This window comes from Bombina bombina, chromosome 3 (genome assembly GCF_027579735.1).
Source record: "Bombina bombina isolate aBomBom1 chromosome 3, aBomBom1.pri, whole genome shotgun sequence".
NCBI classification, from domain to species: Eukaryota; Metazoa; Chordata; class Amphibia; order Anura; family Bombinatoridae; genus Bombina; species Bombina bombina.
The window spans coordinates 1,052,157,302-1,052,183,076 of record NC_069501.1 but is presented as its reverse complement, the minus strand read 5'-3'; the positions used below and the strand labels follow the sequence as shown (position 1 = coordinate 1,052,183,076).

General features: G+C 35.0%; 1 protein-coding gene across 1 annotated transcript; it reads left to right on the top strand.

Moving 5' to 3' along the window:
* Nucleotides 1-26: 26 nt before the first annotated feature.
* LOC128654385 (homeobox protein Hox-D3-like) lies at nt 27-2,617 on the top strand. The gene is made up of 2 exons (XM_053708281.1): nt 27-514; nt 1,398-2,617. Exons 1-2 carry the CDS (start codon nt 79-81, stop codon nt 2,123-2,125), a joined length of 1,164 nt encoding a protein of 387 aa, XP_053564256.1. The 5' UTR covers nt 27-78; the 3' UTR covers nt 2,126-2,617.
* Nucleotides 2,618-25,775: the final 23,158 nt, after the last annotated feature.

Genomic DNA, 25,775 nt, shown 5'->3' with positions numbered 1-25,775 from the left:
AAAGTGATCCCTGAGATTTCATCACTTAGCAGCTAAGGTGTCACATTTCCCTTTGTGAGGAACAAGCAGATTGGGGAAATGCAGAAATCACTTTACTTTGACAACTCAGGTTCTTTTGGAGGTTGTGGCTTCCAGGACATAAATGGCATGGACTATATTGGGCAACAAACTTATACTGCTGGGAATGAATACCAGCCCCCATATTGTCTGGAGTCAAACTCCAGTAATTTAGGCTGCCAAAAAGGTGAACATTCTATTAAAAATACTACTTATAATTTGACTGATACCTCAGAAAAAGTTCACCAACCCCAGTCCCCAAACTCAATCTCCCCCGTCCCAAAAAATAATTCCAGTCAGAACTGTCTATCAAAGGAGGGCAATGGGACAGCTTCTGCTGACGTCACTGTCCCCAAGAAGAACAGCAAGAGCAGCAATTTACCCAAGCAGATTTTCCCATGGATGAAGGAAACTCGACAGAACTCCAAGCAGAAGAAACAAGTTCCTCCCCCAACAGGTAAATATTATGCGATGCCTTCACTCCTCCTTCCACCTACAGGAGTTACCTGTTTCAAGGTGTATGTAGCTTATGTTTGTATTGTTTGTCTATGTGCTTGTATATATATAATATATATATATATATATATATATATATATATATATATATATATATATATATATATATATATATACACACCTATATACAACTCATTATATGAATGAAAAATAGCTTCTCCTGGATGTGTTGTGACATGAGGTTACTTTAAGAAGTTCTCCTTAATTTAGATGATAAAGTGTCGTTTGCTTACTGACTGATATAAAACAAGGACTATTATTTTATCTTCAGGGACTCATCCGGTCATACTTAAAATCTGCACATATATACTAACTCACAAATATGGTCTGCAGAAACAAATAAAAATAAGTTTTATATTTTAGTATCAAACTTATTTTTTGTATTTTTAACTGTCTATCATCTATCTATTCTATCTATCTATCTATCTATCTATCTATCTATCTATCTATCTATGTGTGGGACTGTGTGTGGGTGATATGTGTCCCTGTCTGTTACATACGGTGTTTGAGCAAGCATTGTTGATTTTGTTCTCCAGAGTTGGCAATCCAGGAATTACAGACTAGTAAATAAAGTTTATATGTTGTTGTTGTTGTTGTGTAAGAACTTAGATATGTCCAACTTTGTGGTCTTTTATTTATTTGTTATTAATGATTTATTTATTTTTAAACTAAATTTAAAGAAGATAAAATATAATTTCAGTACAAACACCAGGATCAGGGCCCTTCTAACGTAAACATTGTTGAATTAGTATTCATTTTTTTCTTTAAAGTCTATTCATAATAATATATTTGGCTTAATATGGTGTGTTTATTCTTTGTTTCAGAAGATGACAGTTCACTGGACAACAGCTTACTCGCTGCATCCAAAAGGGCTAGGACTGCTTATACTAATTCACAGCTGGTTGAGCTGGAGAAAGAGTTTCACTTTAACCGATACCTCTGCCGCCCTAGAAGACTTGAGATGGCAAAGTTGCTTAATTTGTCCGAGAGGCAGATTAAGATCTGGTTCCAGAACAGGAGAATGAAGTATAAAAAGGACCACAAGGGCAAGGGTGGCTGTGGCTCTCCCGGGGGGCAGTCTCCAAGCAGCAGCCCATCACTGATGGCATTCACCAACTCCCTACCTCTAGATGATGAGGGTGCCTATGATGTGCCCATGGCCAATGCCTACAGCAAGACACCAGGAAATATGTATGGCCTGACAGCTTACTCAGCACCTATATTCGAGAATCCACCAACTCCTAAAAGATATGGTGCTCAATCTCTGGCCTCTGAATATGATCAGCCACCAATGCATGGGGAATCTACATATGATACCCCTGGTTGTCAGGCTTATATTGCAGGAAGTTACCTGGAAAATGGGTCCGGAAGTTGCTCCATTTTCAACCTCCCCCATCCTTCCTCAGATAGCATGGACTACAGCTGTGCAGCACAAACACCCAGCAAACACCATCTTGGGCCATGTGACCCCCATCCCACCTACACAGACTTAAACATACATCCTGTGCCTCAGGGGTGTTCCCAAGAACCCCCAGTGCTGACACATCTGTAGGACTTTCTATCCTTTGAAACAGGAGGCCAATTTGCCTTTTCCCATTATGTCATTAAAACCCTGTACATTTAAACCCACCATCAGTATTAGCCCCCCTCAATCCCCATTTATTTATTGAGCTATGCACAACACAACTATGCATGGATCACGCAAAGCGGTTTCACATAAGCAACCTATTAAATACTATTTCCAGCAATATTTCCTATATCCTCAATACTTTTTGCCTGTCACAGTAAGAATGTGAGCTCACACCCCTTTCATACTTTGTCAGACTCTGCGGGTGGACTCAGACATTTTAGAATAACAAACTAAAGATTCCCCAACTCTCTAAGATTTAGTTTTACTTTGAATGTATTTATGTAAAACCGATCTCTCGATTTTTGTACCTTCTGAATGTTGATCTTTTAGTAGAAAAAAAATGAAACATATATTTATATGCGTTGACTTCAGATCTGTTAAATATTTTTGTCTATTTTTTTGTTGTCTTTTTTTATTTGATTGCCTTTCTTAATTTATTTTCTAGATATAAAGTCAGAATTTTGCCTTTTTCCTGATTTGAAATCGGATGGCTTTTATGATTTGAAATCGGATGGCTTTGAAAGTGATCTAACTGCGTTAATTTGTATTTTTGAGTAGTATTTTAATTAACCATTTGATAAAATAAAGAAAAATAAAACTTCTACAAATCTGTATTATTTATTGCTTACAATTACACTAAATTATAAGGAAAGCATTGTAGTGTATTTGCTAGTGCCTGAAATCAGTTTGCTTGTTTTTTTTTTCTTTTTACTAGGGGTAGCATTTCACCCCTAATTCACCCCCATTAATCATTTGGACAGGGACAGTTCACATGGCCCCTTAAGCCCTTTTCATGTTAAGTTAGTATTCAACCCTGGTACAATCTTCCTTGATCAGTATCTACAATGCTTTCTGCTAAACTCCCAAATTCATCAGGACTTAAGGTTTGTTTTGTTTTTTATATTTCTGATTTAAATTATATATATATATATAAATATAAATATATATATATACACACACACACACATCAGAAATAGATTTCGATTTTATAGGGAAAACAACTAAAATCTGAATGCTAGTTTAGACTTTAAGAGGGCTTTAATTTATATATATATATATATATTTGTTAAAAAAAACTATGATTGATATATTTTTATGCAATTTTTAAGGAATTAAAATACAATTTTGCTGGTAATTCTAATTTGTATCATCTTAACACAGTCATACAAATACAGTCTTACGTTAATACACACACATATAACTAACTTTATATATTAACTTTGTATCTTGGAAAAAGTTTGCTACAGCAGATATTATACTTGTTTTTAATTATCACTCATTTGTCATAATTTAGTTGTTCATTTGCTTTGTTCTTTTTAAAGCGCTTTAAGCGAACTATTCCAGATGTCTTTTAAAATAATAATAAAACAGTATTTACATTTATGTATGTTTACATTTTAAAAAGAATGAAAATGACTATAAATCATATATTTAAACATAACAGTTGGGATAACGAAATATAACTTACTAATTATATTTTTTTGCAATTGAACCACTAATATTTGTGTTCCTATTATAAATATTTTGTATTGCATATATCAAGCAATTATACATATTATAATAAATATCGACTTGTGCAGTTAAAAGATATATATATATATATATATATATATATATATATATATATATATATATATATATATATATATATATATATATATATATATATATATATATATTATACATATACATATTGTATTAAACAAATAGCATTGTTTTGATACAGTTGTGTTTTTGTTCTATTTTTATATACTAGAATTTTGTGATGAAAAAAAAAAAAAATCACTGGACTGTAATTTATCCTCCATAGCCACTAATAGCAAATTACTATTCCATTGCTGAGATGAAATTTTACCTCCCAGCTAACTTAATTTCCCTGTGTGGAACAGAAGGCCGCAGATAGCTGTCTCCATTTGGCTGAGATATGAAGACTTGCTCTACAGTCCTGCACCCAGATGGCTGGGCCACATAATAACGCCCACACTAGGACCCTTGCAGGGCAAGAGAGAGAGAGCTGCCCGGCGCTTCCATTCTTCATTCCCTCGGATTCCTGCAACAGTAGTTCTGAGCCACTGAATAAAGCAGCGGGGTATTTTACTGGCTATAATCATTATTTGAAAATATGTGTGCACAACACAGGAAACACAGAAAATTCACATAGATAGATAGATATAGATAGATAGATAGATAGATAGATAGATAGATAGATTAGATACATAGAAACATAGCTATATGGATGTATGATAGATACATAAACACATATATACATAGATTAGATTAGATAAAATAGATTGATCGATGATAGATTCGATATAGATAGATATATAGATAGATAGATAGATAGATGGATGTATGATAGGTACATAAATACATAGATTAGATAAAATAGATATATGACAGCTTAGATATACAGACAGACAGAGCTACATATAGCTAGATAGATAGATAGATAGATAGATAGATAGATAGATAGATAGATGATATAAAAATAGATTAGATAGATATATAGATACATACATACATACATACATAGATAGATGGATGTATGATAGATACATAAATACATACATAGATACATAGATTAGATAAAATAGATAGATTCGATATAGATAGATTAGATTAGATAGATAGAAAGATAGCTTAGATATACAGACAGATATACCTACATATATATGATAGCTTGATTGAATAGATAGATAGATAGATAGATAGATAGATAGATAGATTCGATTGGATAGATTAAATATATATATTTACATAGATAGCAACAAGATATAAAATATAGATCAGATAGATTACAATACACAATATTTTGTTTCATTTAAGTTAGATTACAATGCTTTCTCTTTATTTATTGATACACGAGTTAAATATCATATGATGATTTCCTTGCTGCTTATGTAACTTTACCCAAGCCAAAAAGGAGCCCTAGAATAAGCCTATGGTTCTCACTTTAGTAAATAGTAACCATATATTGTCTATAGAAGCTTTTTGTAACCATATTCCACTTCAGGTTTGTTATGTAAAATATTGTACTTATCTCTTTCTCTCTTATATATAAATATATGACTTGTGCTGCATATTATAACTTTTTCTTGTCATGCTTGTGAATTGAAACATGTCTCTGTCAACCAATAAAATGTGTTAGTTTCCTCTACCATTTAATAATGGTTACCTAAGATTAAAAGGGACAGTGAAGTCAAAATTGTAATATTCATGATTCAGATAGAGCTTGCAATTTTAAACAACTTTCAAATCTACTTCTATTATGTAATTTGTTTCATTCTCTTTGTATCCTTTTTTTAAAGCCTATCTAGATAGGCTCAAGTGCATTGCTGGGAGATAGCTGCTGATTGGTGACTACATATGTATGCTTCTTGTTATTAGCTCACCCAATATGTTCTGCTAGCTCCCAGTAGTGTATTGCCGCTTCTTCAATAACAGATAACAAGAGAATGAGGACATTTGTTAGTCACAGCAAATAGGAAAGTTGTTCAAAATTGTGTTTTCTGTCTCTTTAATTGCACACAAATATTCAGTTCCTGATTATTTTAGTTGAAACTTAAACAATTATAGCTAACCATTATTCAAGCAATTTTATTTAATTATTGTATGTTTAACATATATTTGACTTTGACAAACATTGTTTGAAATTAATTATGGAAATTAACATTTCATAAGAATTGCTAAAATCCTTTTGGTACATTATCAGGTCTATTTTGTAAAAATCTGACTCGTCAGTTGACTTTTGTGCTGTTAACAGTTGACTGCAGACATCAAAGTTGGCTGCTCTATTTTTTTTCTTTTTATGACCTATTCTTTAAAAAAAACTACAGCTAAAACAGAATTCTACATGAGTTTTAAAACAGCTGAGTTGGACTGACTTCCTAAAAGGGTCATTAAAAATGAAAGGGATATGAAACCCAATTTTTTCCTTCATGATTCAGATAGAAAGTTGCTTAAAATTGCCTGCATTAATTTACTCCTATTATCAATTTTTCTTTGTTCTCTTGGTATCTTTATTTAAAAAAACGCAGGAATGAAATCTTAGGAGACAGCCCATTTTTGGTTCAGCACCGCCATCAATCAGCAAGCGCTACCCAGGTGCTGAACCAGGAATGGGTTGGCTCCTAAGCTTACATTTCTGCTTTTCAAATAAAGATATCAAGTGAACGAAGAAAATTTGATAATAGGAGTAAATTAGAAAGTTGCTTAAAATTGTATGCTCTATCTGAAATATGAAAGAAAAATTTGGGTTTCATATCCCTTTAAACCTGCACTTAATTATTATTATCATTCGTTAATTCTTAAAATAGGAATTTTAATTAATGTACTTGTCATCTACATATTTGGCACAGTTAAGAATTACAAACCTAGGACCTAATTCTGAAAACTTGTCTGGGTCAGATGTAGTTTTCCATGACGACACTTGCATGGGGCTTTCCCTGTGAGCTGTGAGATGTCTCCCATAGAAAGTAATGGAGCTTGTTGGAAACAAAACCTTTACAGGTGAGAGTGAAGTTAGCAGGGGCACACTTTAAAAATTAAATCCTGCAACCAATACAAATCTCATTCACACACTCTCTCTATTTTCTCTCTTCTTTCAATTATTCCTTCTTTCTCTATATCTGTTTCTCATTTCACTCTTACCATGCTCTCTTTTCTTTCCGTCTTTTTTCCTTTCTCTTTTCTTTGCTTTATTATGGGAGATTTGGTACAATAGACCAGTGATTTTTAACCTTTTTTTGCTGTGGCACACTTTTTTACATTAAAAAATCCTGTGGCACACCACCATCCCAAAATTTTAAAAAAGAAATTCACCTCCCTAGCAGCAAAATGTTAAGGAACTAAAAAAAAACACACAAAAAACAACAGCAAGTTGTTAAAGAAAGTATTTTAAAATGTAATTTTTGTCTTAAAAAACATTATATGTGCACTGCATAAATACTCTAATGAACATAAATGCAACCAACATGGATGTTCTGCTAGTTTTAGTATATTTTATTAACCTTTTACACAGAAAATATTTCCACTGTGTTTAATTTCTTTTCTTTAACTATGGTTGTCTGCAGAATTTTTTTTTCTCATTGGGGGGGCAAACACAATTACATAAGAACAATTATATAAGTGGCAATGTGCAGCAGGAGAAAGTTGCTACACATAATCTGTACATTATTTTAAAAATGGTGGTTTATTGGCATCAAAACATTAAATCAAGAGGGTACTTACATCATTGATATGCTTGAAACATTCTAGTGCTATGACAATTACATCCTGGATATAGTTTTTAATATTTTTGTCTCTGACTTTGTGATTAGTAAACCACTGTGATGATTTTTGTTGTCAGAAACTTCTAATTGAGAGCCATACCAGAGATTTCAAATTCAGATCCATTTTAGAGATTTCTAATTCGGAGCCATTCTAGAGATATCAAATTCAGAGCCATTCTAGAGATTTCAAATTCAGAGCCATTCTAGAGATTTCAAATTCAGAGCCACTGCAATGTACCAGAGAACCTGTTTTTCCACACATGCTCAATTCAGGTTAATCAACACAATTGTTTCCTGCTTTACTTGAAAGTTAAAAATATAGCTCAAAGTACAATTGTTAGTATGAAATTTCTACTAATTTCAAATTAAGTCATCAGGATCTTTATTTATGTGGATGGTTTAAACATGTAAATGATTAATATTACACAAAATAATGTGAATTGTTCATTGCACACACATGAAAAAAATAATACTTTAACACATTAGTCATACTCAATATTGGAACAATTAGCCGTTATGTTTTAGTATAAAATGAGTCATTCATGTATTTTGTTAGATCACTTTCTTCAAAATAAATCATTTTACTATGTATTTAAAGGGACAGTCTACCATAGAATTGTTATTGTTTTAAAAGATAGATAATCCCTTTATTACTCTTTCCCCAGTTTTGCACAACCAACACTGGTTTATAAATACACTTTTACCTCTGTGATTACCTTGTATCTAAGAACCTTCTTCCAGCCCCCTGATCACATGACTCTGACTGTTTATTATCTATTGTCTTAAATTTAGCATTGTTTTGTGCTAGATCTTAAATAACTCCCTGTGCCTGAACACAGTGTTATCTAAATGGCCCACGTGTACTTTCTGTCTCTTTGTGTTGAAAAGGAATTTTAAAAAACTGTGATAAGAGGCAGCCCTCAAGGGTTTAGAAATTAGCATATGAGTCTGCCTAGGTTTAGTTTCAACTAAGAATACTAAGAGAAAAAAGAAAATTTAATGATAAAAGTAAATTGGAAAGTTTGATAAAATGACATGTCCTATCTGAATAATGCAAGTTTAATTTTGACTAGACTGTCCCTTTAAAGGGACACTGAACCCAAATGTTATCTTTTATCATTCAGATAGAGCATGCAATTTTAAGCAACTTTCTAATTTACTCCTATTATCATTTTTTGTTCATTCTCTTGCTATCTTTATTTGAAAAGCATACAAAGAGAGAAGCGCTCTACCAGGAACGAACAACAGCTCAGTGGCTTGTTCTATGGCGATTTACCACCCGGAAGCAGCCTCTTTTAGACCAGTGTGCTTTTCACAGAAGAAAACTTTCCTGAAGTACATCAGTCTGATCCTGCCAAGTAAGGTCAGTCCAGCCCCGAAATACCAGGCAATTCTCCTCTGAACAAGGAACATGACAACCCCAGACGATCGTTTTGGCCTCCTATGGGCCTCGTCAGTGAGGTGCAGCCACATTTATTTGAAAAGCAAAAATGTAAGTTTAGAAGCCGGCTCATTTTTGGTTCACAACCTGGGTTGTCCTTGCTGATTGGTGGATAAATGATGTCTTCTTTTTCAAATACAAAATAGCAAGACAACCAAGAAAAAATGATAATAGGAGTAAATTAGAAAGTTGCTTAAAGTTGCATGCTCTATCTGATTTATTAAAGACTTTTTTGGGGGTTTAGTATCCCTTTAACCTATAAAAATCAGTTAAAGGGACATGGAACTCAAAAATCTTCTCTGTACTATCTAAAAGAGACATTGCCTTTCCTGTACACATTAAACATTTTCTGTAGGACAAGAATCAGTTGTACACAATCATACACTTCCTATGCTTCAGTCACCTGTCACACCTGTATCCCGAATGACACACTGATGTTGTGGCAATTACTATTTTTTAATCCCTTTAATCCACAATACTGTTTTTGACCAACTCGCTTGTACAATAATGTTAGTTGATAAAAGTCAGATGAGGTCAGTGTAACATGGCCATGGATATTATATTCCTTCATTTTTTTCAAGCAACATGGCCCTGTAATATAAAACACCTTTTCTTATATAGAACAGAGAAAACGTTTATTTTATTTTCTGAAAAAAACCAACTTTTTCTTTGAAAGTTGTCTTTATAAGCCCTGCAAGTTTGCTTCTTAAAGGTACATAAAGCTGCAATTATAAAATGCTGTTATTGTTCAAAGTATTTTGGCACTGTTGTTTGCCTATATGTGTTTAAACTTTAAAAAAAATGAAAGATAAGAGTTCATTATATTCAAAGATGCTGCAGGAACACCCTTTTAAATGTGCTGGACTTTCTCCCATCCCCAGTGGTTGATTTCTTCTGCTGTCTCTTCTTTACTTACCATTTCTATAGCCAATACTGCAGTATCAGCATTTTTCATATAGGTGGTGGTTTAAAAAAAGTAAAACCATCTATTTAAAAACAAAGGTAAAGGAGTCATATATTAATCATTATATACACTCCAGCAGGTAAAACTGTTCATTCGGAATACATTAAATGAGAAAATATTTTACAGTACAGTCCATTTAAAGTCAGCTCCAAAGCAATACACTGCCACTCCTGAGCTGGACTAGATCCTTCTACACACATATACCATTCGTGATTGGCTCATACTCAGTGAAGTGCATTGCTATCTGCAAAGGGCAATAATTAAATAAGAAAATTGTCTAACACATTAGAGAATTTTCTTTTTGCAGCTTTGTACCCGTTTAAGTCTAAAATATAGCAAGTTCGTAGCAAACATGCAACTTAAAATTCCTAACTCTGGATTTGATATGTTGACTTCAAGTCAATTATAAGTTGGTGCTTTGTGGTTATTTCTGCAGAGTTAGCACAAGTCAATGTATAATTGATACAATCTCAAACTTCTGTGAAAACCCTTCTAAATAAAAGAAAGATTAAAAAAAATGCCCTAACAACACAAAAGCATTCTATGTTCACTTAATTAATGGTGCGTTTAGACTTTATTTATGACAATTGTTTTTTGATGTCCCTTTAAATTCATTTTAACTAAATTATGCCAGCATGTAGCAGATCTACTCAACTGAGGGCCCTGGGGCCAAACCTGTTTTGGGCCCCCAAAAAGGTAACTCAGAATTAAGCAATAGTAACAATATACATGATTCTCTGTACTGTGAACACACTGCACTATATAATGATGTAGGTGTACACTGATGGGTATGCTGCACAGTATAATGATGCTGAGCATTTATACACAGAGTGCTACGTCTCCCTCAGCACTTGCACCGGCTGCACCAGTAGTAGTCCCGCCCCTGATTCCTGCAATGTTTACATTTCTTCAATTTTATAGTCTTTGTTTTTTTGTAATGTGTAAATAGTTTTGTGGTAAAAAAAATATATGCTTTTATTTCCTTACTTGATTTACTGGTTTAACTACATGACATCAGCTACACATTGCATTAACCGGAAGTTTTCATTTCAGCTTATTACTTTAGAGTAACCCTAGACAGGTTTCAGTATTTGAGTGTGCAAATATCCCAATTAAAAATAGATCTTCTTATTGAACCCAGCAAATATAATAATGCTAATCAACTTTAATGAAAAGTGTCTTCACATTGGCAGCCCTATATAAGGTAAAGAGACACAATATGGGGCAGGTTTACACTTCACCTAGGCACTAAAAGCAGTTTTTTTATCTGAGTTATAACAGCCATACTCAGTAATGATGGTGGGAAGAGGCTACTGGATCATCTGCATATAGGCTATTATAAAATATATCTATGGGTCAAGTCTCTGAGCAGCAGCCATCTTAGGTTTCAGTACTGGAAGCAGCATGAAGGACTTTACAATTAGCCATATATCTTAAAACAAATCAGGCATCCAGTTTCAGTACTTAAAGGGCCATTATAGTTGAAAGATTACATACTCTTAATTAGAGAATGTAATTTTAAGACTCGCTACCCTTAAATGCTATGTGTTTAACCCCCACAATGGAGTTAAATTCATTGTAGAAGTACTGCTCTGGACCTGCAGGGCACTGCCATTGATCCAATCAGATGCGCTAGTGACACAGCTGAGTTGTGCTAGTAGTGCAACTGATTGGGTCTGCAGCAGTTCCACTTGGCAACAACAATGCTCTGCAGATCCTGAGCAGTACTTCTACTATGTGTTTAACACCTTTGGGGGATTAAACACATAGCATTAAAGAGTTGCTAGTCTTAAAATAACACACTCTAACGAATCAGGACATGTAATATTTATATAATGCCCCGTTTAAGCTGTTTTTAGAGTTCTGCATTGAGTAATATGAATACTGTCACCTTTATTTGTTTCTCCAGTCTGCACCATTAAAGGGACAGTATACACCAATTTTCTTATAACTGCATGTGATAGATACTACAATAAAGAAGAATATGCACATTTACTGATGTAAAAATCCACTATAAAACCTTTTTAAAACATACTTAGAAGCTCCTAGTTTAGCACTGTTGATGAGGTTAGGCTGGGACACCCATAGAAAGGGGCTGGGGATGTAGAAAGAACAGACATCCCCCTCCCCCGCATATGAAAAGACCCATTACACAAACAGGAGCAAACAGGAGTCTGTAAACAGTCTACATCTGCCACTTTGGGGCTTGGTTAGGTTTTAAAAATCAGCACAATGATATAAAAAAAATAAGCAAAACTATACATTGTTATAAAAACACTCCCAGAGGGGCTAAATAAATAGACAATCTACAAAACATTTATGCAAAGAAAAATAATCAGTGTAATGCTGATATATTTTTCTGACAAGTTGATGGAGGAAATAATGTTTGCATTTGGATTTCTTCAGAATGCTCATTCTTGAAAATAGGTGGGAAGCCCCAAATAATCTGTAGCCACCATGCATTGAGGTACAGACACTTGAGACAGATAGTGCTGTGTGTCACATGTTTAATAGTGGTTCCTAAAATATCACCATTCTGCCAGTTGATGACCATGTGGAATTGTCCCCATTATTGCCTCTACTGGTGATATTTCTGCTGTGATTCTGATTGGATTGTTTTGTGAGGGCTCAGAGTTTTTATTTTCTGTATTATTAATATAATTTATTTTTAGAGTACATATTCTGCTGCACTGTGAACACAGATATAATGTACAAAGGTAGCCTTTAAGAGGCAAATTATGCACCTTGTGGGTGGTTTGAGGGCCCTGCCAAGAGAAGCCAACTGTTGTAGATCACCTTTTAAGAAGGATCAAGTGAGTGTCCATGTTTGTGAATGTGAGGATTGGTCCATTGTGACAGACCATAAGAGGATGTGAGCTGGAGAAGCTTTGCTGCTCCATGAGAAGTGCACTTGTCAAAAGGGAAGATAAAATGACCATGAGTGAGGGCAAGGTTGTCAGAGGAGGGGAAAGAAGGGAAACAGGAAGTAAAGTTGAGGACCCAGGACGGGCGATATATAACTGTGACACTTAAGGCCTGATATTCAAAACCTCGCCTGTATGTAGAGAAAGCACACAAAATCTTTTGGATTTGTTTTAGACCTTGTATTGTAATGTAGGAGTCTCTGTTTCACATAAAGAACACTACATAGCAACGTAAACATTTCTCAAGATAAAATTGGATTTTTTTTTAAATGGTATGCTCTGAATCACAAAAGAATATTTTTGGGTTTCATATTCCTTTAATCAGAATGGAAGTTTGCTCCTATTCGTTTCATGGGCAAACAGAGAAGCATTACTGAGCATAAGCACTCGGGCAAAATAAAATTCCTATCATTGCATTTGTCGCTATCATGGCTGCTGCAGGCTGTCCAACACATTTTTTCTGTAACACAGAATAAATCAAATTAAAAAAGAACCCTTTACCCTTTAATATCTAATCATAACGTTTTATTTTTGCGTTTTTACTTTTTTGGGGGGAAAGAGGTGGGACTTTTTTCCTACAAACCTTTATTACATTTCTTTAAATATTTGATGGCTTCTAATACATTACCTTCTCCCCCTAAAAAATAAATTATACATAAATAGAAGGGTCATGACATATTTTTATAAACATTTCGGATGATAATAAAATCAATTTAAAGTTAACAATCTGCTTTTGTTGTACTTTATTCATTGGTCTTCAAGTCTTTTTCAATCTGAGGTAAAATATTTTGCATAATCACAATGTGTCTTTTGTGAGGTAAACGTGCAAGTTTAGAAATGTAAAGTATTAGCACATGTTTCTGTGGATTTCAGAAAAATGTTAGTAGGTCCCTAATGGTCTGGAGTAAGGTGATTTATTATTGTGGTAGGAAGACTGTGTAGATAAAATGGAAAGAAATGCAAAAATATAGTATATTAAGTACCCTCTATCTATCTATCTATCTATCTATCTATCTATCTATCTATCTATCCAATTATCAAATTATCTATCTATCTATCTATCCATCACCTATCTATCTATCAATCTATCCATCCTTCTATCTATCCATCCTTCTATCTATCCATCCTTCTATCTATCTATTTATCTATCTATCTATCTATCCATCTATCTATCTATCTATCTATCTATCTATCTATCTATCTATCTATCTATCTATCTATCTATCTATTTATCTATCATCTATCCGTCATCTATCTATCAATCTATCATCTATCTATCTATCCTTCAATCCATCCTTCTATCTATCTATCTATCTATCTATCTATCTATCTATCTATCTAGCATCTATGTATCCATCCATCTATCCATCCATCCATCCATCCATCCATCCATCCATCCATCCATCCATCCATCCATCCATCCATCTATCTATCTATCTATCTATCTATCTATCTATCTATCTATCATCTCATCTCTCTGTCTCCTTCTGTCTCTGTTCAAAGGCAAAAATGTTTGTTAATGGTGGAGCTTGCAAACTCAGGAAATTCCTGGATTTAAATACTCACATAATGGTAAAATTAAACCCTCCCCCACAGAATCCCAAAAGCGAGGGAGAGACTATTGCACATCCTTACCATACAAAGATAGGATCAAAAATGTCATCTGAAAGGCTATGGAATGGGTTCAGTCATGTGTGTGTGTAGGGTTGTACATTATGACTGTCTGCTTTCACCCTTATAGTAATAAAAAATCACCTAGCAGCAATTATTAATCACACTCTGTTTTGTTCTTTGTTTTTGCACTTACATAAAGTGACTTATATGAGCAGATAAAGATGTAGAACATTCTAAAATGATACTTGTTTATTGTTTGAAGTAACACATAGTAAATAAGGCACTGAAATGGATGTTTAAATGGAAACAGCACAAAAGTGTAAAACATTAGCAAAGGGAATAGCCGAAAATTTTGATTATGAAACTAAAAACAATTTCTAGAGTTTTTTTTTGAAAGAGTAGTAGTTAAACACGTTACACATATAACATCTGTACACTGTTTTAACTGATATTGAGAGAAGGATGAAACGCAATTGTGGAAAACTCAGCCATAGGGAAATATTACTTATTGACTGATGGGAAAAAACTCCATAGCTCTAGTGGTGGATATGGACATGAAAGACAAGTAATGTTATCCAGAATAGGAACGTCCAAATTTCATTAAGAAAACCCCCCATAAAATCTTGCATTATTGTTGATTGTTGTATACATTAGACTTTTCATAATCTAGAGCTTAAAACCTTTTATTGCATTGGATAAGAACTTTCAGTTGGAGAATATTAACTTCTGAAGGAAAATATGAAATAATAAAATATAAACAGGACACTATTTTGTGTAACTGCACATGCACACAGAAAATAATATTTTGCCACTGCTATTTTGTGTAACTGCACATGCACACAGAAAAGAATATTTTGCCACTGCTATTTTGTGTATCTGCACATGCACACAGAAAATAATATTTTGCCACTGCTATTTTGTGTAGCTGCACATGCACACAGAAAATAATATTTTGCCACTGCTATTTTGTGTATCTGCACATGCACACAGAAAATAATATTTTGCCACTGCTATTTTGTGTAACTGCACATGCACACAGAAAATAATATTTTGCCACTGCTATTTTGTGTAACTGCACATGCACACAGAAAAACATAATTTATGTAAGAACTTACCTGATAAATTCATTTCTTTCATATTAGCAAGAGTCCATGAGATAGTGACGTATGGGATATACATTCCTACCAGGAGGGGCAAAGTTTCCCAAACCTCAAAATGCCTATAAATACACCCCTCACCACACCCACAAATCAGTTTAACGAATAGCCAAGAAGTGGGGTGATAAGAAAAAAGTGCGAAAGCATAAAAAATAAGGAATTGGAATAATTGTGCTTTATACAAAAAAATCATAACCACCACATAAAAGGGTGGGCCTCATGGACTCTTGCTAATATGAAAGAAATGAATTTATCAGGTAAGTTTTTACATAAATTATGTTTTCTTTCATGTAATTAGCAAGAGTCCATGAGCTAGTGACGTATGGGATAATGACTACCCAAGATGTGGATCTTTCCACGCAAGAGTCACTAGAGAGGGAGGGATAAAATAAAGACAGCCAATTCCGCTGAAAAATAATCCACACCCAAAATAAAGTTTAAATTATAAGCAGAAGATTCAAACTGAAACAGCTGCCTGAAGTACTTTTCTACCAAAAACAGCTTCAGAAGAAGAAAACACATAAAAATGGTAGAATTTAGTAAAAGTATGCAAAGAAGACCAAGTTGCTGCTTTGCAAATCTGATCAACCGAAGCCTCATTCCTAAACGTCCAGGAAGTAGAAACTGACCTAGTAGAATGAGCTGTAATCCTTTGAGGCAGAGTTTTACCCGACTCGACATAAGCATGATGAATTAAAGATTTCAACCAAGATGCCAAAGAAATGGCAGAGGCCTTCTGACCTTTCCTAGAACCGGAAAAGATAACAAATAGACTAGAAGTCTTTCGGAAATTCTTAGTAGCTTCAACATAATATTTCAAAGCTCTAACAACATCCAAAGAATGCAATGATCTCTCCTTAGAATTCTTAGGATTAGGACAGAATGAAGGAACCACAATTTCTCTACTAATGTTGTTAGAATTCACAACCTTAGGTAAAAATTTAAAAGAAGTTCGCAACACCGCCTTATCCTGATGAAAAATCAGAAAAGGAGACTCACAAGAAAGAGCAGATAATTCAGAAACTCGTCTGGCAGAAGAGATAGCCAAAAGGAACAAAACTTTCCAAGAAAGTAATTTGATGTCCAACGAATGCATAGGTTCAAACGGAGGAGCTTGAAGAGCCCCCAGAACCAAATTCAAACTCCAAGGAGGTGAAATTGACTTAATGACAGGTTTTATACGAACCAAAGCTTGTACAAAACAATGAATATCAGGAAGATTAGCAATCTTTCTGTGAAAAAGAACAGAAAGAGCAGAGATTTGTCCTTTCAAGGAACTTGCAGACAAACCTTTATCCAAACCATCCTGAAAAAATTGTAAAATTCTCGGAATTCTAAAAGAATGCCAGGAAAAATGATGAGAAAGACACCAAGAAATATAAGTCTTCCAGACTCTATAATATATCTCCCTAGATACAGATTTACGAGTCTGTAACATAGTATTAATCACAGAGTCAGAGAAACCTCTTTGACTAAGAATCAAGCGTTCAATCTCCATACCTTTAAATTTAAGGATTTGAGATCCTGATGGAAAAAAGGACCTTGCAACAAAAGGTCTGGTCTTAACGGAAGAGTCCACGGTTGGCAAGAGGCCATCCGGACAAGATCCGCATACCTAAACCTGTGAGGCCATGCTGGAGCTACCAGCAGAACAAACGAGCATTCCTTCAGAATCTTGGAGATTACTCTTGGAAGAAGAACTAGAGGCGGAAAGATATAGGCAGGATGATACTTCCAAGGAAGTGACAATGCATCCACTGCTTCCACTTGAGGACCCCTGCATCTGGACAGATACCTGGGAAGTTTCTTGTTTAGATGAGAGGCCATCAGATCTATTTCTGGAAGTCCCCACATTTGAACAATCTGAAGAAATACCTCTGGGTGAAGAGACCATTCGCCCGGATGTAACATTTGGCGGCTGAGATAATCCGCTTCCCAATTGTCTATACCTGGGATATGAACCGCAGAAACTAGACAGGAGCTGGATTCCGCCCATACCAGAATTCGAGATACTTCCTTCATAGCCAGAGGACTGTGAGTCCCTCCTTGATGATTGATGTATGCCACAGTTGTGACATTGTCTGTCTGAAAACAAATGAACGATTCTCTCTTTAGAAGAGGCCATGACTGAAGAGCTCTGAAAATTGCACGGAGTTCCAAAATATTGATCGGTAATCTCACCTCCTAAGATTCCCAAACCCCTTGTGCTGTCAGAGACCCCCAAACAGCTCCCCAACCTGTCAGACTTGCATCTGTTGAAATTACAGTCCAGGTCGGAAGAACAAAAGAAGCCCCCTGAACTAAACGATGGTGATCTGTCCACCACATCAGAGAGTGTCGTACAATCGGTGTTAAAGATATTAATTGAGATATCTTTGTGTAATCCCTGCACCACTGGTTCAGCATACAGAGCTGAAGAGGTCGCATGTGAAAACGAGCAAAGGGGATCGCGTCCAATGCTGCAGTCATAAGACCTAGAATTTCCATGCATAAAGCTACCGAAGGGAATGATTGTGACTGAAGGTTTCGAAAAGCTGATATCAACTTTAGACGTCTCTTGTCTGTCAAAGCCAGAGTCATGGACACTGAATCTATCTGAAAACCTAAAAAGGTTACCCTTGTCTGAGGAATCAATGAACTTTTTGGTAAATTGATCCTCCAACCATGATCTTGAAGAAACAACACAAGTTGATTCGTATGAGATTCTGCTAAATGTGAAGACTGAGCAAGTACCAAGATATCGTCCAAATAAGGAAATACCACAATACCCTGTTCTCTTATTACAGACAGAAGGGCACCGAGAACCTTTGTAAAAATTCTTGGGGCTGTAGCTAGGCCAAACGGTAGAGCCACAAACTGGTAATGCTTGTCTAGGAAAGAGAATCTCAGAAACTGATAGTGATCTGGATGAATCGGAATATGCAGATATGCATCCTGTAAATCTATTGTGGACATATAATGCTCTTGCTGAACAAAAGGCAGGATAGTCCTTACAGTTACCATTTTGAATGTTGGTATCCTTACATAACGATTCAATATTTTTAGATCCAGAACTGGTCTGAAGGAATTCTCCTTCTTTGGTACAATGAAGAGATTTGAATAAAACCCCAGCCCCTGTTCCAGAACTGGAACTGGTATAATTACTCCAGCCAACTCTAGATCTGAAACACATTTCAGAAATGCTTGAGCCTTCGCTAGGTTTACTGGGACACGGGAAAGAAAAAATCTCTTTGCAGGAGGCCTTATCTTGAAGCCAATTCTGTACCCTTTTGAAAGATGTTCTGAATCCAGAGATTGTGAACAGAATTGAACCAAATTTCTTTGAAAAAACGTAATCTGCCCCCTACCAGCTGAGCTGGAATGAGGGCCGCACCTTCATGTGGACTTGGGAGCTGGCTTTGGTTTTCTAAAAGGCTTGGATTTATTCCAGACTGGAGATGGTTTCCAAACTGATACCGCTCCTGAGGATGAAGGATCAGGCTTTTGTTCCTTGTTGTGACGAAAGGAACGAAAACGATTATTAGACCTAAATTTACCTTTAGATTTTTTATCTTGTGGTAAAAAAGTTCCTTTCCCTCCAGTAACAGTTGAGATAATAGAATCCAACTGAGAACCAAATAATTTATTACCCTGGAAAGAAAGGGAAAGCAGAGTAGACTTAGAAGACATATCAGCATTCCAAGTTTTAAGCCATAAAGCTCCTCTAGCTAAAATAGCTAGAGACATATACCTGACATCAACTCTAATGATATCAAAGATGGCATCACGAATAAAATTATTAGCATGTTGTAGAAGAATAATAATGCTATGAGAAGTATGATCTGTTACTTGTTGCGCTAAAGCTTCTAACCAAAAGGTTGAAGCTGCAGCAACATCCGCTAAAGATATAGCAGGTCTAAGAAGATTACCTGAACACAAGTAAGCTTTTCTCAGAAAGGATTCAATTTTCCTATCTAAAGGATCCTTAAAGGAAGTACCATCTGCCGTAGAAATAGTAGTACGCTTAGCAAGAGTAGAGACAGCCCCATCAACCTTAGGGATTTTGTCCCAAAATTCTAATCTGTCAGATGGCACAGGATATAATTGCTTAAAACGTTTAGAAGGAGTAAAAGAATTACCCAAATTATTCCATTCCCTGGAAATTACTTCAGAAATAGCACCAGGGACAGGAAAAACTTCTGGAATAACTACAGGAGATTTAAAAACCTTATCTAAACGTTTAGATTTAGTATCAAGAGGACTAGAATCCTCAATTTCTAATGCAATTAGGACTTCTTTAAGTAAAGAACGAATAAATTCCATTTTAAATAAATATGAAGATTTATCAGCATCAACCTCTGAGACAGAATCCTCTGAATCAGAAGAACCAATATCAGTATCAGAATGATGATGTTCATTTAAAAATTCATCTGAAAAATGAGAAGTTTTAAAAGACTTTTTACGTTTACTAGAAGGAGGAATAACAGACATAGCCTTCTTAATGGATTTAGAAACAAAATCTCTTATGTTATCAGGAACACTCTGAGTATTAGATGTTGACGGAACAGCAACAGGTAATGTAACAGTACTAAAGGAAATATTATCTGCATTAGCAAGTTTGTCATGACAAACAGTACAAACAACAGCTGGAGGAACAGATACCAAAAGTTTACAGCAGATACACTTAGCTTTGGTAGCTCCAGCACCAGGCAGGGATATTCCAGAAGTATCTTCTGACTCAGCTTCAACGTGGGACATCTTGCAATATGTAATAGAAAAAACAACATATAAAGCAAAATTGATCAAATTCCTTAAATGACAGTTTCAGGAATGGGAAAAAAATGCCATAGAACAAGCTTCTAGCAACCAGAAGCACAAAATAATGAGACTTAAATAATGTGGAGACAATAGTGACGCCCATATTTTTTAAGCGCCAAAAAAGACGCCCACATTATTTGGCGCCTAAATGCTTTTGGCGCCAAAAATGACGCCACATCCGGAACGCCGACACCTTTGGCACAAAAAAACCCCGTAAAAAATGACGCAACTTCCGGCGACACGTATGACGCCGGAAACAGAAAAAAATTTTGCGCCAAAAAAGTCCGCGCCAAGAATGACGCAATAAAATGAAACATTTTCAGCCCCCGCGAGCCTAACAGCCCACAGGGAAAAGTCAAATTTTTAAGGTAAGAAAAAATGATTTATTCATATGCATTATCCCAAATATGAAACTGACTGTCTGAAATAAGGAATGTTGAACATCCTGAGTCAAGGCAAATAAATGTTTGAATACATATATTTAGAACTTTATAAAAAAGTGCCCAACCATAGCTTAGAGTGTCACAGAAAATAAGACTTACTTACCCCAGGACACTCATCTACATGTTTGTAGAAAGCCAAACCAGTACTGAAACGAAAGTCAGCAGAGGTAATGGTATATAAATAAGAGTATATCGTCGATCTGAAAAGGGAGGTAAGAGATGAATCTCTACGACCGATAACAGAGAACCTATGAAATAGACCCCGTAGAAGGAGATCACTGCATTCAAATAGGCAATACTCTCCTCACATCCCTCTGACATTCACTGCACGCTGAGAGGAAAACCGGGCTCCAACCTGCTGCGGAGCGCATATCAACGTAGAATCTAGCACAAACTTACTTCACCACCTCCATAGGAGGCAAAGTTTGTAAAACTGAATTGTGGGTGTGGTGAGGGGTGTATTTGTAGGCATTTTGAGGTTTGGGAAACTTTGCCCCTCCTGGTAGGAATGTATATCCCATACGTCACTAGCTCATGGACTCTTGCTAATTACATGAAAGAAAGAATATTTTGCCACTGCTATTTTGTGTATCTGCACATGCACACAGAAAATAATATTTTGCCACTGCTATTTTGTGTATCTGCACATGCACACAGAAAATAATATTTTGCCACTGCTATTTTGTGTATCTGCACATGCACACAGAAAATAATATTTTGCCACTGCTATTTTGTGTAACTGCACATGCACACAGAAAATAATATTTTGCCACTGCTATTTTGTGTAACCGCACATGCACACAGAAAATAATATTTTGCCACTGCTATTTTGTGTATCTGCACATGCACACAGAAAATAATATTTTGCCACTGCTATTTTGTGTATCTGCACATGCACACAGAAAATAATATTTTGCCACTGCTATTTTGTGTAGCTGCACATGCACACAGAAAATAATATTTTGCCACTGCTATTTTGTGTAACCGCACATGCACACAGAAAATAATATTTTGCCACTGCTATTTTGTGTATCTGCACATGCACACAGAAAATAATATTTTGCCACTGCTATTTTGTGTAGCTGCACATGCACACAGAAAATAATATTTTGCCACTGCTATTTTGTGTAGCTGCACATGCACACAGAAAATAATATTTTGCCACTGCAAGCTTAATATGTTCTAGAATGCTGAATATATTTACTACCTTTATTCAAATGCTTGAAGCTCATGCATCTATATCTGGGATTCTCAATTAAAGCCTCCAGGACCCACTAACAAGCTAGATTTTAAGAGTATCTAATAAGAACACAAGTGAAATAACCAGCTGATGTCAGCCACAATAATCCAGAAATCTAGTTGAAAAATCCTGATCTATATCACTGCCAAATTTCATGTAATATCGTTAAAATTAATTATTGTGTCAAACTGAGCACTTTTTTTTCTCTGACAAATATCTATTACAAATACTGAACAGATTTACTTTGCTTTTTCAAGGATTGTAGCGATTGTCATTTCCGGCTGAAGCAATCAATTGGTCATTGCAATGTAAGTTGTAAGCATTTGAGAATACATTTTTTTTTACGTGTCTAATAACACAACTTCTACATATTTACCTTGCTTGAAAATACACAATGAGCATACATGTTAATTAAATAGTTAATTACAGATATAAAATTAACAGAAGATTTTGATGGCTAACATTGCATATGACAAGACACCAAGTATTACTATATCCTGCAAATTTCATTATGTCACTATGTCATTATGTAACACACATTGCTCCACCAAATTGCATATTACAGAGTGCTGTCGCTTCAGAAGTTAGAGGATAAACACATTGGTGCATGACAACTACCCTTAATTCAACTAACCCATACAAATCTAAGAAAGAAAAAAAAAGAGGTCAAAATATAATAAAGCATTTATGTAAAAGGATAGCTTCAAACATTTGTTTTCCAAATTAGTCAGAGCAGAGGTTGCTGGGTTTTTTTGTTTTTGTTTTTGCATGGGGAGGAAGAACTGCCAATTCTAAATGTTGTGTCACAGCATAGAAAATGAATGCAAAACTCTTTAAAAACATAAAATTTGACTAAAAAATATCATGCTCTAAGTACAACACCTCTAATTGAAGGGTTGTCAGTCACTGGGGATAGTTTGCTTAACTTAAAAACATTCAATATTGTACTATTGTACTCTTATTTAGTTAATAATGTTGATGTATTTGATAGTTGAATGTCTATACTCCCACTATACCTTAAATGAGAAATATTATTCATGGATGAAAGATTGTTTGTACAACAAATTTTGTTGTACCAAACTGTAGAAAATTGTAAAATAAAGTTTGTTTGTTTTTCAGTACTATATATTTTGTATAATTTGCTCCAAACCCACGAAAATTCCAAAAATGTGAAACTGAAGCTCTGTCCTTATTTGTAGAAAACAAAAAATAATAAATTAAAAAGTGAAGGCGCCTAGATATGATGCACACAAATAAAGTGTACAAAAATGCACATGTAGAAATATTTTATATATCTCAATATCCTTGGTGCCCTCTTCAACAAAGGACAAGGATTTGAGATGTGCGTGATATAAATTCACAATTATATTTTTTGTGTGATAGAAAACTGGTACTGGATATATATATATGTGTGTACAATAGATATAAAAAACAATATGATATATGTGAACTCAAATTATCATAAAATACAGTGCCAAAAAGTGATATATATTGTGTCCTTCTAATAGAATAAATCACCCTCCAACAACAAACACAATGTTGCTAAGACCAAGTGACTATCAATGCGAGAGATGTTACAAACACACCATAGTAACAAGCGATATTAGAGACACATATTGGTGGAGGTATTGCATAGCAATACCGGATACATACAATAAGGTACCCAGGTACTATAGAGTATACGTATAGTCCTTATCCAAAGTTCATGTAATGGAGATTCTTTCCTCCGGATGTCCACTAAATAGCGGGTATGCGGCAGCAAACACTCCTTCCAAGGCTGATGGCACCAGCGACGATCTGCAGATAGAAGGAAGAGAAAAAAAAGGAGGCGCCACAATAGTGTGAGATCGTAGGTGTATGGGACCCCCACAAAACGATACAGGATCACTTACTAGATTATGAGCACTTGAGAAGTGCCACAGGTGCAGGCTGAACTATTAAAAGCTGTCCAGCGAGCTTATCCTCACGATCCAATGGCCAAAGGGAAAAATTCGATTTCCCCCACATGTACTGGGGTCGGAAATGAGCCCAGTATTGGTATGAATATCCACTCGGGGCAAAAAATACAGCTTATATAGAGCTGAAAGCTGGTTAATAGTCAGAACAGCTAATAAAAGCAAAAGTAAAAACAAGCGTGATGACAGATAGGTTAAAATATAACATATAAGTTTATTAAAACCTAATACACTACGCGTTTCCCGGTCACAACAACCGTTTCATCAGGTGTATAAAACTAACAGTCATCACACTATTTAAAACCAATCTCGGCGTTCACAAGTTTTCAGTACGCATGCCCATTAAAAGCTGTTAACCAATGAGATGTGAATCTGAGCCGGCAAACATTTTGATTGGACCAAACAATGGGCGTGTAGTACCAGCCCCTACTAGCGAGTGTTACCTGTCACTCAAATGGCGTCACTGAGAAGCACGGCTGCGATCATTAACTAAGATACGCCGTCATTGCTAAAATACATTAATAAAAGGCACTGCTCAGTAATATACTGGGTGTTTACTACAGGATAAAGTCCCCGTAAACTACCCCAAAGAGGGCGCTAATGATTCCTTACTGGAATAGGTTTATTATTATGTGATCAATAGTACTATCACAAAATATGTCAATAATGATTTCTAGAAAGCATAAAACTGTCTCTATATATAGTGCAGTTTGAGTCCTAAGGGAAAAATCCTAGCTTTATATCTAATGGTAAATTTAAAATATATTGATGTCGAGAGATACAAGGTAACACCCCACAGTTATATGTATTACAATGTAAGATAAGTATCACTCGATGGATACAGGATAATACAATATATAAAATATAATATATATTATATAAGGGATATGCCAGCTCAGGGATCATCTGATAAGTCACAGCTACATGCACTTATGTGATATACTAAAACTTGTAAATGCATAAATATACACATAAACACAAAACTATATAAAAATATAATAATATAAAAATACCAAATATCCATATAAAAACAATAAGTAATATAATGGTAACTCAATATAATTCAATTAAAAGCTGCCATGTCAATGTTTTCATTTAGACCGTGGGGTTTCAAAGTTTTTAATTTCCATATCCAATAGGTCTCTCTTTGTCGCAAGTGTATAAACCTATTTCTACCCCATTTGGGAGCTACATGTTCTATAGGGAGAATATTAAATATATCGCTTTCTCCCGGATGACAAATGCCCTTATGGCGAGGAACACTATGCTTTACCAATTCTTTCTTTACATTTCTCGTGTGCTCCCCCCATCTTTTTTTGATGGGTCTTGAGGTTCTCCCAACATACTGAACCCCACATTTGCATTGTAACAAATACACCACAAATGTTGAATCACACGTGAAATGTGAAGAAACACTAAATTTTTCATTGGTGACTGAGGACTTAAATTCAGTAACACTCCCCATCGTATAGCTACAAAGGCCACAATTATTTTTCCCACATTTAAAAAAACCTATCTTAGTGTTTAAAAAAGAATTAGTATTAGATTTAGTTACCATCCTATTTGTGCGCTTTTTCATTAAAATCTTACTTGGTGCCAACTTATTTTTAAGTGTCTGTGCTCTTCTAAAGGTGCATATAGGGGTATCATCCAAAATTTGTTTCAAAACTGGATCATTTTTTAGAATGAACCAGTATTTCTGTAGGATATTCTTGATTAAATGATGATTATTATTAAACCTAGTAATGAATCGAGGATGATTATTAT

Coding starts and splice junctions, on each gene's coding strand:
- LOC128654385 (XM_053708281.1), top strand. CDS start 79: ATGCAGAAATCACTTTACTTTGACAACTCAGGTTCTTTTGGAGGTTGT. Junction 515..1,397: donor ACAAGTTCCTCCCCCAACAG/GTAAATATTATG, acceptor TCTTTGTTTCAG/AAGATGACAGTTCACTGGAC.